Here is a 17,282-nt window from a genome sequence, read left to right as displayed (position 1 = left end):
TTTAAAATTAATTCATTTTTTAATCGAAGGATAATTGCTTTACAGAATTTTATTATTTTTTGTCAAGCCACAACATGAATAAGCCATAGGTATACATATATCACCTCCCTTTTGAACTTCCCTCCCATCTCCCTCCCCATCCCACTCCTCCAGGTTGACACAGAGCCACTGTTTAGGTTTCCTGAGCCATACAGCAAATTATTTTACATATGGTTATGTACGTTTCCATGTTATTCTTTCCATACATCTCACCCTCTCCTCCCCCCTCCTCAGGCAGGAATATTCTTAATCACTGTACCACCAGGAAAGCCCTAGAAACTTTTTTCTTTCCAAAATGTGGAACACTTTACAAATTTGCATGTCTTGCTTGCACAGAGGCTATGCTAATCCTTGTATCATTCCAATTTTAGTATATGTGCTGCTGAAGTGAGCACCCTACACACTTTTAACATGATGCTTACCACATAACGGTGCTATGCTCCAGCATTACATATATTGTCTCATGTCAATCTCTCAACCATAAGGAAGTTATATACTATCTTCCCATTTCAGAGATGAGGAAAAATGAGGATTGGCTGGGGCGGGGGGGATGGCTTTCACTGGAACCAGGTCTTTCTGACTCCAAGGGCCTATTCAAAGCCTAGCTCCATCCCCCTTGGTGGTGCCCCACTCAGCCTCTGGCATCCCCGCCTTCCTCCTGGGACAGATAAGTCATGTTATTTTTCCATCTCTGTGCCTTTGCACATGCTATTCCCTTTGCCTGAAATACTCTTCCCAGTACCTGCCTCTGACTCTTATCCAGTTTTCCCAAACAAAACCCCTCTGTGTATTACCCATCCCTGCAGACTTGCTCCTTACCAGGGCTTCCACTCTTTCTCTGCTTTATCATTATGATGGTATTTGTTACTTGTTGCTACTCTAGCATTTATACTTTACATTGTATCCATGTGCTTGCTGTAGGATTCTTGAGGGCCAAGGCTCTGTCCTCCTCTGTTTTGACTCCTAATTCCTAGCATCAGGCAGCCCAGAGAGGCATCCAGATACACCAGCTGGCTGAGGTTAGGGGGTGAAGCCACTCTTTTGGGACTAGAGAGAATACTGCAGCTTTAGGAGTAGTTCCTAAGCAAAGGACTCCTCTGCCTCCTGCCTGGGGCCAGGGTGGTGAAGGCAGATGAAGGAGAGAGACCCCAAATCCCCAGTCTTGACATGAGAACAGGAATGCTGTGACTCCCCTGGGGATTGGAGAGTGGCCAAGGGGGAGGCTGAGGGGTTGGGGTCCAGCCCCCCACACTCTCATTTCATTCCCCTGTTCTTGGTCACATCACACCATCTCTTTGGGCCTCAGTTTCCTCGTATGTGATATGGGAACAATGGTTGCAACCTCAGGTGGGTGTTGGGAGGGTTAGATGTGGGTGGTGCACCTGGCAACGTGGGACATGAAGGGATCCATGCCAAATCGCCTGCCTGCTGGTGGCTGAGGCAGGCAGCCGGCCAGAGACAGACAGCTACACGCCTGTGGTCAGCCAGGAAGCTGGCCAAAGGTGGGGACCCGACTAGCAGCTGTGTAGCAACGGCATCCTGGCTCACACCCATTGGTGGCTGTGTGGATGGCTGGCTTAGAGGCTGAGTGAGAGGCTGGGTCAGAAGTGGCTCGGAGGCATGGAGGCCAGGGGACCAGACTCAGGGTGAATTCCAGTGGGCATTCTCCAAGGGTGAGGTCACCACCAGGAGGGGGGTGGTGGCGGGGGTCAGAGCCAGGACACAGAGCCAAAGGTAAGGCCCACTGCCTGGCACAGTAACAGGCCCCTCCCATGGTGAGGTGCTGGGGTCCTTATTTCTATCTCGGGAAGCCTGGTGTTTCCTGTTTAACATGTAGCTTAGGGTTGGGGGAAGCTGGGGGAGAGGAAAAAGCAAAGCAAAGGACACTTCTTGAGCACCCTCAAGCAGGTCCCGCATGTTTAATACTCATTCTGTGATGATTATTTTTAGCCCCAGTTTGAAGATGGTGCAATCGAGGCTCAGGGAAAACTTTCCCCCAAAGTGAAAGCGGTAAGCTAATGGGTGAGAACCCAGAGACTTTGGAATCAAGCATATCTGAGCTCAGATCTGAGCTCCAACACCTGTTCATGCAGAGTTACTAAAGCTCCCTGAGCCTGTTTCCTCATCTGTGAAATGGCAATAATGATAGTCCCTACCTCACTGTGAGGGCTCAGTGAGATGATACACGTGACATCTAGCCTTCAGGGAGGGCTAGCCACCATTGTCCCTGTTTTGCTGCTGTGACAACTGAGCCTGAGGCTAGTGAGGCCATGTGCGCAAGGCTGCTCCACTAGTGGATGTTGAATTCAGGACCTGAACCCAGATCTGATTGTTTCTTCCTGACTTACACCATCGTGTGGTGGCTGGTGGCGGCTTCCAAAAAGCTGGGGAGGGAAGGCTCCCAGATTTCCGGCAGAGCCATGTAAGCCAGGCTGGGGCCTGGGGTTCGGGGTCACGCCTGCACCCGGTGTTCCAGGCAGCAGAGAGGAACTGCGACAGCGTGCCTGGAAGCCTGGCTCGTTCACGGCATCCTGCCCTCTGCTGACATTGTTCTCTGGACCCTTCCAGCCCATGGCTTGCACATTAGGGTTTCCAGTAGTCTGGCCAAATTACCTTCACTTACCGGAGAAGCCCTCCCCAGGCGGCTGGGGTAGGGGCTGAGCTGCCCTTGGCCCTTCCCCCCAAAGCGGGGCGTGCTGGGGCAGGCACAGGGAAAGCCCCAACATCACCTTGACCAGAAGGTTCTGACCCCACAGACTGCCTTTCTCAGAGACACTGCCAACCTGCTTGCTCCCTGCTCCTGGAGCCCAGTGAAGAAAAGGCAGTGATTCATTTCCATCTTAGGGTTGGCTAAAGTTAAGGCACTTGGCTTCAGACCCCAACCATCACAAACACTCTGTAACCTGGGCAGGGCTTCCCCCTCTTTGCGCCCTTTTGAGGGTCTAGATGATACTCCAGGACTCCTCACACTCTGACATTCGTTCAGGGTGATCCACCACCCCTTGCTCTGTTGTCTTAAAGCATAAGCACTTGCCAGGTGGACCAGTGGTAAAGGATCCACCTGCCTGGAGAAGGAAATGGCAACTTACTCCAGTATTCTTGCCTGGGAAACCCTATAGACATAGGAGCCTGGCAGGCTACAGTCCATGGGGTCATGAAGAGTTGGATACGACTTACCAACTAACACTTTTACGCTTAGGATGGATTTTCTAGCTCCAAGTCACCCTTTGAGGAACTGTTTCATTTTGTACTGCTTTGTGTAAAAATAAAGATATTGCTTAAGACAAAAACAAACAATCTGCTTGCCAATGCAGGAGAAGTGGGTTTGATTCTTGGGTCAGGAAATGGCAACCCACTCCAGTATTCAAACGTAGAGAATCCCATGGACAGAGGAGCCTGGTGGGTTACAGTCCTCGGGTTGCAAATAGTTGGATACGATTTAGAGACTAAACAACAAACTGGGACTTCCCTGGTAGTCCAGTAGCTAAAACTCTCTGTGCCCAGTGAAGGAGTCCTTGGGTTTGATCCCTGGTCAGGGAACTAGACCCACATGCCACAAGTAAAGACCCCATGTGCCACAACTAAAGTCAAATAAATAAATAAATATTAACAAACACACACACAAAAACAACAACAAACTTAAAGTGCAAGCTTCTTGAGGCTGTGGTCACTTCCCTCTCATGTTTAGAAGGCACCCACAATAGTGACCACCCCTCATCCATCCAAGTGCTTCTAAGACCCCCTAAGGCTCTTTGGTGCTTAGCAATCCTACTGGAAACAGGGTCTTGGCCTTTCCACTGATGTCACTTGGCACTCCGTCTCCTCATCTGTGTAATGGGAAGACTTGCCTGGCAGGGGAGTGGTGGGGTCACAGCAGAGAACATAAACTCTACAAACTCAAACTTCCATCTCGGCCTCCAGATCAACTGGGTAAACTTGGTGTTAGGAGTACAGGTGCAGAAGCCACATCCCAGGACGTCTCAGGGCTGAGAGGGTTTTGCAGGTGTCTGTGCTTCAGAGGGGTCGGGGGTGTCCCTGTGGCTGCCAGGCCCCACAGCTGCATGCTCATAAGCCCTCTTTCACGGGCCCAGGAGCACAAGGCACCCAGAGGGCAACAACAGTGCGGTCGGGGATGCAGAGCCAGCAGCGTCCCGGTGAGATCAGCACCGTGAAATTAGTCAAACGGGATCACCCTGGGATCTTGTGTGCACAGCCAGTGACTCACACCACGAACAGCCTCACAGGCAGAGATGCCAACCTGGGAGGCAGCTGCTCCAGCTCACCTCGCCCCGCAGCACACCTTTTAAGGACAGGGAGCTCCGGGCAGCGCAGGGGCCCTGCCTCCGCCCTGAGGCCTTTGCCAGCCCAGCTCCACACCTACTCGGGTTGGGCAGAGGGGCCAGCCCCCAACCTGGGTTCAAATCTGCCGTGTCACTTTTTAGATATGACCTTGGGCAAGTCAATTTCCCCAAACCGGTTCCTTCAGTTGAAATATGGAAACACTTGCCTCACAAGAGAGGAATTAAATGAGGTCATGCACAGAGAAAGTGCTTGGCGAAGGGCACCTTTTAAGGAGTGGCAGTGGAGGCCAATGGCAAGGGAAGGGCCCGGGCTCAGGCATCAGGGTGCTCGGCTCTGAATTCGAGCCCCAGCCCTTACTTGCTGGGCATTTTTGACTTACTCAACTCTGCATCAGTGCCTCTTGTAATAAAGACTGCTGACGCTACCAGCTTTGTCAGCCTCTTGTGGGGTTAGGCTCACATACTCCATTTTATAAGGTGAGGGGGTGAGTGCAGGAGCAGAGCCAGCCCAGGTGTCTGGGGGCTATGCATCCTGGACAAGTTCCCAAGCTCCCTCCATGGATCTGGTGTGTGAACAGGAGCAGTGATGAGAAGGCCTGACTTGTGGGGCTGCTGTGGGGGAGGTACTGAGAACAGTGCCTGGCACCTAGGAAGCATCTCTCAGCACTGCCTGTTCTCATTCATCTTACACACAGCTCTTGGCCTTTCTCCACAAATGCCAGTTGCTGGTTTACTTCCCTTTCACATGCCTGTGACAGATTCCAGGCCAGAGGCCTTCCCAAGCCCACAGGCCTTGCTGCTGAGCTAACCCCGCCCTCTGGTGCCTGTCACAGACTTCTCAAGGCAGCCCTAGGGCTGACCCCTCAAAGACGCTGCAGTAACTCAGGTAGTTCCAACAGGGACACTAAGAACACCAGGGATGCACACAGCACTCTAGGGCCAAGGGGAAGGACACCCTGCTGTCTAGTATCCATAGGGTGGGTCTCTCAGCTGGCAAGTGAGCCAAAAGGTGGCTCCACCACAGGAGAAAAAGCGATGGGCTTTGCTGCCTGGAAACCTGGTTTGCCTGGCACCCTCCTCCATGGGCCAAGGGAAGCCTTGGAACAAGAATGGGCGGAGAGCCTCGTCTTAAAGCCTCTTGAGTTCCTGCCCACACACAGGAAGAACAGCCTGCCTCCTGATGGGCTGGGATGGGCATGGGGCCAGCCAGGCTTCCCGGGCGTGTGCACACAGGAGCGAGCACCTGGTTAGCAGAGGTGGCCCCTGGGGATCAGTGACAAGAGACCAGGCTTCAGAGGCAACCAGCTCTGGGCAGAAGTGTGGGCTCTGCACCCCAAGAGCCTCTGTATCCTCACCTGCATAATGGGGACCACAAACTCCCTTCTGCCTGACTTGTGTGTAAAGCTGTCCCCAAAAGAGTGGCCACCACTGACAACAGCAGTAGTCACAGGAATGGCTGGTCAAGGGCAAGACGGTGGTGGGGGTCAGAGGGGGAAAACAGCAGCAGCCTGGGAAGGGATCACAAGTGCTCCTGGAGCCCAGATAGACTGGAAGCTGGTGACAGTGCAAACCCTAGCTTTATTGGTCCAGTTTTTTCAGTCAAGCCTCAGAGAACCAAAGGGCCAGCTAATGGTGAGGGAGTAGTGTCTTGAGCCTTTCAGAGTCAAGGGTCTGCAGGATGCCCATAGCCCAACACCTGTCTGCTGCCCTGGCACCTAGGAGGAAAGAGGGAGGGGTGTCTCTGGGGCAATGGGTGTGGGCCCAGGGCCTGTTCTTCACTGTGGGAGGTGGAAGGGATCACATAAAGTTCTTTATTACAGACCTACAAAAAATGAGAGAATTACATGTATTACTCTCACTTGTCTGGGTTTTTTCCCTTGTCTTTTCACAAAACAGCGGCAGGAAAGAAAAATGCAGGAGGCAGGTGAGCCAGGCCCCAGGATTCAGATCAGAAGGGAGCAGGGAGGTAGGACGAAGCTGCTGTTGCAGGTTGGCGCTGGGCTGTGTCCCAGCGTCCCAGAAGCAGGGCCTCCAGCCCTAGAGGGAGCAGATGGAGTGGCTGGGAAGACAGCTGCCCCAGTTGTGCAGCAGCCCCATGCCTCGCGTGGCCACCCTGGAGGGCAGCAGGTCAGGAGCACTCGAGGCTCCTATGTTTGGAGGCCTGGTCTCCAAAGCACAGGCCCACGGGGCCAGACAGAGGGAGGAGGCGGGAGGGGCCAACACAGAAGGGCGGTGAGTTCTATTGGGGTCCCCCGGGGACCTCGGGGCCCTGGCAGGCAGGGGCAGTCAGGATGCTTCCCTGCTTGTCAGCCAATCAGTTTCTTCAGGAAGGCCTCTAGCTGGTCTTCATCTTTGATCCCCACAAACTTGTCCACCACATCTCCATTCTTCATGGCCAGTACGGTGGGCACAGCTGACACCTGGGTGGAGAGGACAAATGAGGTCAAGTCACTCAGAAGTGAGCTCTTCTCCACAGTAGCCCCAAGCTCTGGGGAGCGGGCTGCTGGCTCAGGCCTTGAAGTGACTGCCAGAGCCACAGGCGGGACCCCCTCCCCTTGCACAGGGGGACTTCAGGGCCTGGAGGTCCACCCGCTGGAGCAGCTTTTCCACTGTAGGCTCCCAGCTGTACCCTTCCTCCACCAACCGCATGACTGACTCACTGTCCCAGTGGTTTGGCTGGAATGACAGGAGAGATTAAAATAACCCATGCAGCTGCAGGCCCAGGCTGGGGGTGGGGAGGAGCTGAGGGGCAGCCTGGCACAGGGGAGACCAGGAGAATCCTGTCACTCTTTAGCTGGGGGCCTTGGCCAGGTCACACCACCTTTGGAACCTTGGCGCCTTCTGTGAAATGATAAGTCTTGCTGGTGAAGCTTTAGGAGAGGGATTAGAGGTCTGTATATAAGGCTGAGCAGTCAGGACCAAGCTCTGGGCCGGCTGATCAAATCTTGGCCCGTTTGGGGCGAGCTACTCCATCACTCTGAGTCTCATATTTTCACCAGGAAATGGAGATACTACTGGGACTTCCATCAGTGGGTACAAGGGCTGAATGGGGCAATCCAGGCAAAGTCTCAGCACAGTGCCCTGTCCTGAGCACACAGGGAGCACCCCACAAATGAAGGCTACAGTGGGCACGTCACAAAAGTCGAATCTAGGGCCCCAAACAAGCTCCTCTGGCTTCCCGTAATGATGGTTAACGGGGTCCAGAAATTCACTGACTCACACTAGGAGTGTGGGAGGTGGGGCTCAGCCTTGAGAGCTGATGTTTATTTATTAGGGGGCTGGACATTCCTGGCTTGTGAAGCGTTTTCTGACGCTCCCCCAGGGGACCTGTATAGATTATATGGTACATAAATGAGGCCAAAGACCTGCTTTGGCATGGCACATTTTCTGCTGCCTGGGCGCCCCGCCTGGTATCTGTGGGCATTTGATGAAAAAACCATATAAACAGAACAAGATAAACACAGACTTTTCTTACATACATGTTAACTACAAAGTAACAACAGCAATTTCTAAAACATACCAGGTTTTCACATACTCCAAGTGCGGTCCTGCTGGTGAGTCACTTGGGAGGCCAGACTTAAGATTCAGAATGTTCTAACTGCACACACAGCAGTTACAAACAGAAGTGCAGGTCTGGCCAGTCATGTCTCGGGTGCCCCACGCACTGACTGACTCTGGCAGGCTGTGCATTCCTAAGAGGCTTTGTAGGACCTAGCCTTCAGGCCCCTTCAAGGGCTGTCCTGGGGCTGCTGTGGGTGGCAACTGACACACTTCCCAGAGGCAGTGTGCAGATAGGCCCACTGGCGGTGGTGGGCTGACCACGTGTATTCCTGTCACGGTCCCACCACTGGCTCCTGTCCTTGTCACTCCTGCCCCCGGCGTGGGTGACAGCAGGAAGCACAGGGTCCACCACGTGGCTGCCAGCTTCTGGGTCCAGAAGGCGCCTTCAGGATGCAGTTCCTGGAGGTGCCCCAGGGCCCACACGTGCTGTCTCGCGCGCCCTCCAGTGGTCTGTGGAGGCAGTGGCCTCACACCTGGCAACTCTCCACTGAGCCCCAGAGGCTCAGGCACTAACTGCTCCACTGTGTACCTGCTGGACCTCACCTGTCCTGTGCTTCTTTAACTGAGATGAAACTGTATCTCAACGTCTGAGGAGAGGTCTGGTTGTTTTTACAGGTCCTCCCTCTAAGCAGGACCCTATGCTCACTGAGGTGGCTTGGAGTAGACTGTTTTCCTCTGGAATTCTAGATGATCCCCTGTATAATAATCACATTAGTGTAAACTCATGTACATGGTTACACACGCAGACCGTGCTGTAGCTGGGTGTACAGCAGACATGCTGCGGCTGCATTTTCATGACAACCGCGGTCTAGTCATTACTTATCAAGGGAGTTCTTTGAGGTCTGAGCCTAGACACACAGACACAGACACACACAGAGCCAAGCTCCTGCCAAAGCAGAATCTCCCAGGGTACTGCAGGGATACCTGGGCTATGACTGGACTCTCCTCACCCCCGCGGAGAGGAGGTGGCTTTGCTGACCCTGAGTTCGGCTCACAAATCTGGAGGGGCTGGTGCTTGCAAAGACTGCCTTAAATGGAAGTGCACGGGGCCTTGGCACATTCTTCTGGAATGGTGATTTGAGTTTCAGGGGATTGTGGTAGATCAAGAATTCAACTTCCCTCTCCATTCTGGCGCCACTGAGGCAAGCAAGGGGCTAGAGAAGGAATGAAGAGATGCACTAAAATGTGCTGCCTTCCTCCTGCCCAGGAAGCCACGTGGAGGTAGCCCAGGCTTGGCTAAAGGCCCCAGGAACCCTTGAGAGGTAACGCGTGTGTGTCCCCACCCCGCCCATGCCACCACTGTGCTTGGCGCCCTGCCTTGTCCTCTCCTGTCTCAGCCCAGTTTCCATTTGAGAACTGCTAAGGACCTCCTGGGGACAGCCGCAGCACTTGCTACTGTTAAGTCGCTAAGTTGTGTCTGACTCTTTGTGACCCCATTGACTGTAGCCCACTAGGCTCCTCTGTCCACAGGATTTCTCAAGCAAGAATACTGGAGTGGGTTGCCATTTCCTTCTCCAGGGGCATCTTCTTGACCCAGGGATCAAACCCAGGTCTCCTGCATTGGCAGATGAATTCTTTACCACTGAGCCACCAGGGAAGCCCAATGACCGAAGTACTGTGTATATTTCAGTAATGCTGAAATACTATGATTCAATGAACTGTCTGTGAGGTTATGGTGGCGGTGGTGGTTTAGTTGCTAAGTTGCATCCAACTCCTGTGACCCCGTGGACTGTATCCAGGCTGCTGCCAGGCTCCTCTGCCCATGGGATTCTCCAGGCAAGAATACTGGAGTGGGTTGCCATTTCCTTCTCCACTGTGAGGTTATATGGGCCATTAAAAAAATTTCAAACAAAAAACCCAAACAAGGTACCCCAAATGTTGGCAGTGATTTGTTTGGATGGTAAGATTATTGCTATTTGGTTGTTCTGAAAATGCTGTTTAAAGGGCATTCTCTGTAAGATGAGATTAATAATGAAACTCCATGTGTGAGGTGAACATCAGAAGCCCCAGAGAACAGTATTAAGGGTCAAGGTTCACAGCCTGAGCCACTCTTTCACTGCAGGGTCTGAACAATCAGGGAATGCCCAGCCAGAGAACCTGAGGAGGTGGGGAAGAAGAGGGCCCTTCACTTGGCCAACTCAGGGCAGTGTGTGTGTGGTGGGGGGAGGCACACCCCAAGGCCCTGGGTGACCTTCCCTCCTCTCTCCTTTGGGAGATGGTGAAATTGTAGGGTGGATAGTTAATGGAAACATAGAGTGTGGTGGCAGGGGAGAGGAATTTGTGCAAGGAAGGAGACATACCCTGCGAGTGTATGCTGGGCTTGGGAGTGGCAGAAGAGTTTGGGGAGAAGCCCCTAATTCCCTGAATATGATTTAAAGCAGCTTCTCCAAGTTCATTCACCATTTGGAAAAGGCCTTCAGGCCTTGGAGGAAGCTGTCCCAGGAGGAACTATGGATCCCTTAGCTGAGATGTCCTCAGACTCTCTTCCGAAGCACCAGGTGTGAAGGAAGGAAGGAAGAGGATAGGGGAAGGGTCAGGAAGAATCCCTGTGGGAGCTTCCTTAGCCAACAATGACCTGGCAACTGGTCAGCTCAGGACCTGGCAAGACCAAACGGCTGTGTCCAGCTGACCTGGGCCCAGCAGCCTTGAGGTCCCTCTGTATGACCCATGTACTCTCTGGATGGTGGACAGATAGAGAAAGACCCTACAAGAGGACCCCTCCCCTGCCACACACTTGCCAGGCTTAACCACAGGACTTCAGGGCCAGGCCCGATGTCACCAGGAATGCAGACTCCTGGCAATCCTGGCAAGGTGGTCCTGGGAATTCTTACCACCCATGTGACCACAGCTGGAGGAAGTGGGTTATCCCTTGTATCCTTATAGTTACCACAGCTCCTGGGGCACGGTCTGTGCTTGGGATGTGTCAGCCTAAGTTCCACTGGCTGAGACCAAAGCTGTGGTATCAGGAGGGAGGGAGCCTAAGACATGTGGAGTCTGTCCGTCCTCCTGGGGCAGCCAGAAGCTCCAGACCTGAACTCACACTGGAAGGCCACACCCACTCCCACAGCTCCCGTGGGTCTCTGGGGAGGGATAGACAAGCAACGAAATCGGGGGGCCCCTAAATGGCCAGACCAGTGCCTCCCTGACAGAGCGATCAGTGGGACAGCTGAGCCCTGTAAGCCGCTCTGGTCATCCAGGGCTGTGGGCAGTCTTACTGGGGTAACATCCCCCCAACCACCTGTAGTCATCATCCGTGGCTTTGCCTGCCCAGCATCTCTTGCCCTTGCCTCTGGTCAGGGCAGCCCAGCTTTCCTTGAGGGACCACTCCCAGCCCCAAGTCTAGGGGCAGCCAGTCTATTCTCACCCTGCCCCCACCCATTTCCTGCCACAGGGACTGTGGAGGACAGGCACCTCTACTTGACTTGGTCTCAAGAGAATCAAACATGGACTTCCAAAGTCTGAGAAAGGAGGAGGCTGCCTCTTTCATCACTACTACCAAGAAAGAGTGAAGGTTCACTATGGCCAGATTCAGATATTTCAGAGAACCAGAAATATGGATTTTTGCATGAAATCTTCTTAGTTTTAAATATTAGCATCCAGTCCATTACTAAAAAAAACCACTTCGAGGGCCAGCCCACTGAGCCAGATGTGACCCACAGGCCACCAGGTATGTGACCTTGGCTCTGTAATGACTGTCTTCAGCATGGCTATTCAGGGTCCTCCCAATGTGGCCGCAGTTGGCCTTCCCAGCCGCCTGTTTGCTCATTCCTTGCTCAGCCCTTCACCCTGGCCAACCAGCCACAATGGACCACTCCCTGTTCTCCAAAGACAGTGGTCTCCATGGCCCAGAGGATGCCTCACATCCACATATTTCCCACTCCTCTTCCTCCAGCCCACTCTGCACCAGGCATGCAGGCCCTGATGTTCTCTGAGCAAATGTGTGAGACCCTGACCTCAAGGTCTTTGTAAAAGATATCTGCTCTGCCAGAATCCACTTCTAAAGAGCTGCATCGTTCATTCTTTACCCCTTCCAGGTCTCTGCTTAGATGGTGCTTTTCAGCGAGGCCTTCCCTACCCAACCCTTTAAAAAAATGAAACCCTCCCTGCCCTAGGCCCAGCACTCCCACCTGCTCTTCCTGATTTCTTTTTTCCCAGGACACTTATTATCTGAAACAGGGAACAGTGACCTGTGGCCCACAAGTCTAACCCGCCACCTGGAATTTTGTAAATGAAGTTTTGCTGGCACATGGCCGTGCCCATTCGTTTAGATTCTATGGTTACCCTCAAGCTACCAGACAGGCGAGCATTTGCAACAGAGACCGGTGTCCTACAAAGCCTCAAACAGGTACCATCTTGTCCTTTAGAGAACAAGTTTGTGGATGCCCAATCTAAAACACTAGCACTCAGGCTCCACGGAGGCAGGGACTCTGTTAGTTCTGTTCACTGCCGCATCCTCAGCCCTGAGTCACAGCCCTGGCATTGAAGGCACTCTGGATACATGTCTGCTGAAGAAACGGACAAGTCAATCAAACACAGGAGAGCAGCTCATGTCTTCGTGTCTGTGTGCTCTTGGCCCTACCTTCTTCATGGCTCTACTCAGAGGGTCCCTCTAACGTGACACATTTCTTGTCCCCTCTACTCCCCTCCCTGCTCCCCTTAGGACAAGGAGCTCATCTTGTTTGTGCCAGAATCATGTACGCCTGGCACACTGCAGGGACTGATAGATGAATCCATGAATGAGGAAGGGCCATCAACTTCCTGAGACTCAGAGAAAAACCTGGTGTTTGGGATCATACATACCCAGTTCCTAAAGGTATTAAAGAGAAACAGAAGGCTCAGAGGATTAATGGAGTCAAAGCTGCAAAATGTTCTAAACCCCTGAGAGTTCTAGAAAGAATCAAGACACCCCTTACTGACTCCCTGCTGGTCCCTAAGACATTTCCAGCTACCCTGTGACCCCAAGCACCCCAACCAGTTGCCCTGTAGCAATCCCCTGCCGATCCATACCTCATACTCTAGGGCGAGGTCTGTGTGGTCATCGATATCCACTTTGGCCATCACCACCTTTCCATGCTGCTTGGCCACCACCTTCTCTAACCGGGGCCCCAGGATCTTGCAGGGACCACACCACCTTGGAAGGGGAGAAAGAAGCATCCCATCACAGAAGTGCTCGCCCAATGATCTATAGTCCTCTGGGACCTTCCCTCGTCCTACGTCTCTCTGCTGGACCCTCTCCCCTGGTTACCTCTCCCTACAGTGTGTGAATGTTAACTTGCAATACTGACATGCCGGTTAATTACAGGAGACTCTGCAACTAGGGAATTTTCACAGGTCCTTGATTTCTAATAACATGGGCCTCATCCTAAGATTCTTAGAAGGGTTATTTCACTAATTTCACTCTACCTAAAAGAAAGAAACTGTTGTACAGAGGAAAATGGGATTTGAAGTTAAAATGTTTAGGTTCAAAGACAGGCTTCCTCACCAATCAGCTAATTATTCTGAAGCCTCAGTCTCCTCATGTGAAAGAGACTGTGGCTGTCAAAGCTCTGATGACAAATTAACTAAGACGATGTGGATAAATGTGCTTTGTAAGCTGCGGAGTCACCTCAAACACCTCACAGCCTCAGAACTAAGGTAGCAGAAACCAGTGGCTAGGGAGTTTCGTGACATGCCAGTCACAGCACCAGGACCTCTTCAGTTTTTACTACTCAGAACCCTCAACCCAGCAAAGAAAAAAAAAAAAAAAAACTTCCTAAGAAACTGAGGCCCATACAAGTTCCCAGAACTGTGCAAGGTCTGGGACTGCATCCAAGACTGTGTTCCAAGGGTCTTCTTTGAGGCCCAGGTTACTCTGTTATCCCTGAGGCCTTGGGTCAACCACCATGACTGCACTAGACACAGATGTTCCCCTCCAAGTGGTAAGCCTAGGCTGTTATCTCTAAGTATGTGGTACTAAGGACAGTGGCTGGCACTCAGTGAACAAATCCACCCCTTGCTTTCTTGGTAGGGAAGAAGATGAGGCATCAGCCAACTCTTCATCCATCTTGGAAGCTCTCTCTGGTGTGCTCACCAGACCAGGATGGCAGGATAGCTCTGCCTTCCATGAATCCTCGGTTGGTGACTCCCGTTTTATTCTCAGCCTTTAAAACCCTTCGCATTCAGAGATTCCAACAAATGAACTCACAACACCTAAAAACCCAGTCTGCAAGACTTTATCTCCTACCACAAGTGAAGACAAGAAGGAACAAGGCCACCACATGGCCTGCCCAAGGTACATGGTGAGTCAGAGAAAGAATAGGAACAAAACCAAAAGAATCTGTCAGTGGTTTGCCCAGAAGGCCTTCCAACTTTTAACTCAGGCTACACTGGTTCCTTTCAGGCTGCCCTATTTTGAGGGGTTTTTCCAGTTGTTTTGGAGTCAGGCATTGAGCCAGGTCTCAAAGGTCCAGAAATGAAGAAGGCCAGGCCAACAATCAGAAGACCATAGGCACTTAAATATCCCTAAAACAAACTCATACAGCATTAGAAAGAAACTCTCTGCCCATGGTCTGCAAGTGTGGGAACCACTGCAATGGCACTGAAAACTTTTTGCCAGCCCTTTCCAGTCTGGATGGCAAGAGGTTAAAATAAAACTAACTCTCTGGAGGGATCTGTATATGTTTGGTATACACCAAAGGTCAGATGATGCTAGAGGCATGTTTTTCCTGAGTTGGTTCAAGCTGAAAATGACCTGAGCCTCTTGGGCAGTGAGATACAGAATATAAGTGCTTCCAAGCACTAATCATAGTGAGTTTTTTAAAGTTATTTTTAATAGAAAGATAATTGTTTAACAATATTTCACTGATTTGTGTTATACATCAACATGAATCAGCCACAGATATACGGAGTGAGTTTTGAAGACTGTTTACTAGTCTGTCTCCTATCAAACTACACGTAATCTTTGAGAGAAGGGATTGGGTCTCCTCAGCCTTTGCAATGAGTCTGCATATGTTGTTGTTCATTCACTTAGTTGTATCTGACTTTTTGTGACCCCGAGTCCATGTATGAGAAGTATCAAACAGAGTACTGAGACACAGAAGCCTCTCAATAAACAAATACCTGAGTAAGCGATACCCCAGGCTTCCGTGAACCCCCAGGACTCACTGTGCATGGAAATCCACAACCACTGGTGTCTCACTATTGACAACTCGGTCTTGAAAGTCAGGTCCATCCTGGATGTTAAAGGTTGTTGAACAGACTCTGGTGGTGTATATAGACCGGGCTTGGCTGGGTGCTACTGTCAGGTAACCAGGACTGTACTGTGAGGTCTGCAGGGCCTTGGAGCCAACGGGTGCCCACCGACTCTGAGAGGGCTTCCCGGAGATTATGGAGGTCAGGAACCTCCTCAGAAGAAGTCGCTGAGCCATCTGTGAGGGGAAGAGGCAGGGACGGTGGGGGCAGTCAACACGTTAGGAAATAAGACATATGTGGGAGTACGGTGGTGGTGGTGGTGGTTCAAGATGCAGGACTAGAAGTAAAATGCTGGAATATAATTCATAAGAGTTCTGGAGTAGAGGTGAGTAAAGGATGAGAATCAAAGGGAAGGAATCAATAATCAGCACAGGTTTTTTTTTTTTTTTTTTTAAAAAAACAGTACCAGAAAACTGGGTCGACAACCAATGAATCAGGATATTATGGAATTACAATAGAAGAGGAGGACCCAATATTTACAAAGCATCCGCTAACAGTCAGGTATCTTACATACATTAGTATTCCTAGATCAACCTTGCAAAGGTTTCAATAACGCTATCACTCAAAAGGATTCCAAGGCTCAGGTGAACTGTGACATGCCCAAAATACATTATTAAATAAGAGTCAACAATGGAACCCAAGGCGGTCTGAGAAATTCTTACTCTATCGATTACTCTTCTTAAAAGTATTTTAATGGAAAATTAAAGACAAAGAGAGGGTTGTCAAAGGATCAGGAAAGAAGAACCACAATTCAGGGAGCAACGAAGAGGCATGGGGGCAGGAGTGTAGGGGAACTAAAAAGGAGGGACGTGTGTGTAGAAGGAACTGGGGAACTGGACGTCAGCAGGGACCCCGGCTCCTCGGAAGGCAGGTTCCCCCCTCCAGGGTCTCCGCCCCCTGGGCCGCCGGCCCGCACAGGAAAACGCCTGCAGAGTGCCTCAGCCGCAACACCACCTCGAGCCACCCCAAGGGCCTCCTACCTCCCTGCAGCGAGAGCGGAGGGATGCACAGCGGGTCCCGCCGCACCGGTCAAGGGCACTTCTGTTGTCACTTCCTGAGGGGGCGAGCCTTTACCGTCACTTCCGGGGACGGGCAACCTAGAGCAAGCCTTTTCGTACCGCGAGGGAAGACGGGGGCGGAGCCTCAGTTGAAAACCGGAAGAGAAGGACTCCTGGAGGAAGAAAGCAGAAGGGGGGCCGTTCTTTAGGGGAGAGACCGGAAGGGGCGTATCCTAATTGGAGGAACCGGAAGAGGCTGGCAGGCCGGAGGGGAGGACCCGGAAGAGGAAGGGAAGGAGGAGAGGGCGTCCGCAAGGTACTGGCTGGAGAGAAGGGCGGGAGGTGTGGTTCCAGAGTTTCAAACTCTTACCTTATCGGCCGTACACCATCGACCACCCCTTTGTCTTATTGTCTCGGTGCTTCTTCGGAGCCAAAGAGGGCGCTTTGTGGCCATTGTCTGTCACAAGCGACTGTATAACCTCAGGGTTTGGGGCAAGTCACTCTGTCCCTGGGGGCTTCAGTTTTTCAATATGGGACCTGAAAAGCTATACTTATTCTCCCCCCAGGACCCTCAAGCTCGTCCCTTTGGAGTGCTGGGGAACGGGGCCCAGACTAGATACCAGATGGCGATGTTACTTGGAGGGCTTGCCTTTGAGGCCCCACGTAAAGTGGGATGACCTGTGAACCTGCTTGGGCCTGGGTCTTGCTTGCACATCTGTTGTCACTGTCATGGACAACAGGGGCTTAGGCACGTGTGTCCCAGGCTGGTGTGTCAGTCACCCCTTGTCTCTCCTGCACCCTGTACCTTACCTTATGACCTGTTCTGTGAATACATCAGTGCCTTGTCCTTCCTCCTTGCCTTTGCTTAATTTGAATTTTTTTTCCTCTGTCCACTTGGTAGAATACCTCCTCATCACCTCTTTGAGAAACATTTCTTGCCTCCTCCTGCCTGGTGCTTTGTCCAGAACTTTGACACGTTGCACAGTGTCTGTCTTCCACGAGATCATGTGCTTCCTGAGAGTAGGGATTTGTAGCTTTTACACATTTCCATAGGCCCAGCACCAACCTGATACAGTGCCTGACTCACAGAGAATGTGCCATAGATGCTTATTAAACTGCTTATCTTTTGCTATCCCAGAGAATGGTTCACCAT

The 17,282-nt window shown here is 51.8% G+C and overlaps 1 protein-coding gene and 1 non-coding gene across 2 annotated transcripts; both read right to left on the bottom strand.

The window, feature by feature from the left end:
• Positions 1–330: 330 nt before the first annotated feature.
• Positions 331–434, bottom strand: LOC120858943. The gene has a single exon (XR_005719973.1). It is a non-coding gene; the product is annotated as a U6 spliceosomal RNA (small nuclear RNA).
• A 5,464-nt stretch (positions 435–5,898) lies between these two features.
• On the bottom strand, positions 5,899–16,242 carry TXN2 (thioredoxin 2). Its single transcript, XM_040234718.1, has 4 exons — positions 16,112–16,242; positions 15,045–15,307; positions 12,909–13,032; positions 5,899–6,760 (listed from the first exon to the last, which is right to left on the bottom strand). Exons 2-4 carry the CDS (start codon positions 15,305–15,307, stop codon positions 6,647–6,649), a joined length of 501 nt encoding a protein of 166 aa, XP_040090652.1. The 5' UTR covers positions 16,112–16,242; the 3' UTR covers positions 5,899–6,646.
• Between the last annotated feature and the right edge of the window lie 1,040 nt (positions 16,243–17,282).

This window comes from Oryx dammah, unplaced genomic scaffold, assembly GCF_014754425.2.
Source record: "Oryx dammah isolate SB20612 unplaced genomic scaffold, SCBI_Odam_1.1 HiC_scaffold_29, whole genome shotgun sequence".
NCBI lineage: Eukaryota > Metazoa > Chordata > Mammalia > Artiodactyla > Bovidae > Oryx > Oryx dammah.
Note: the sequence above shows the minus strand (reverse complement) of the source record. Positions and strands in the feature narration are given on the sequence as shown.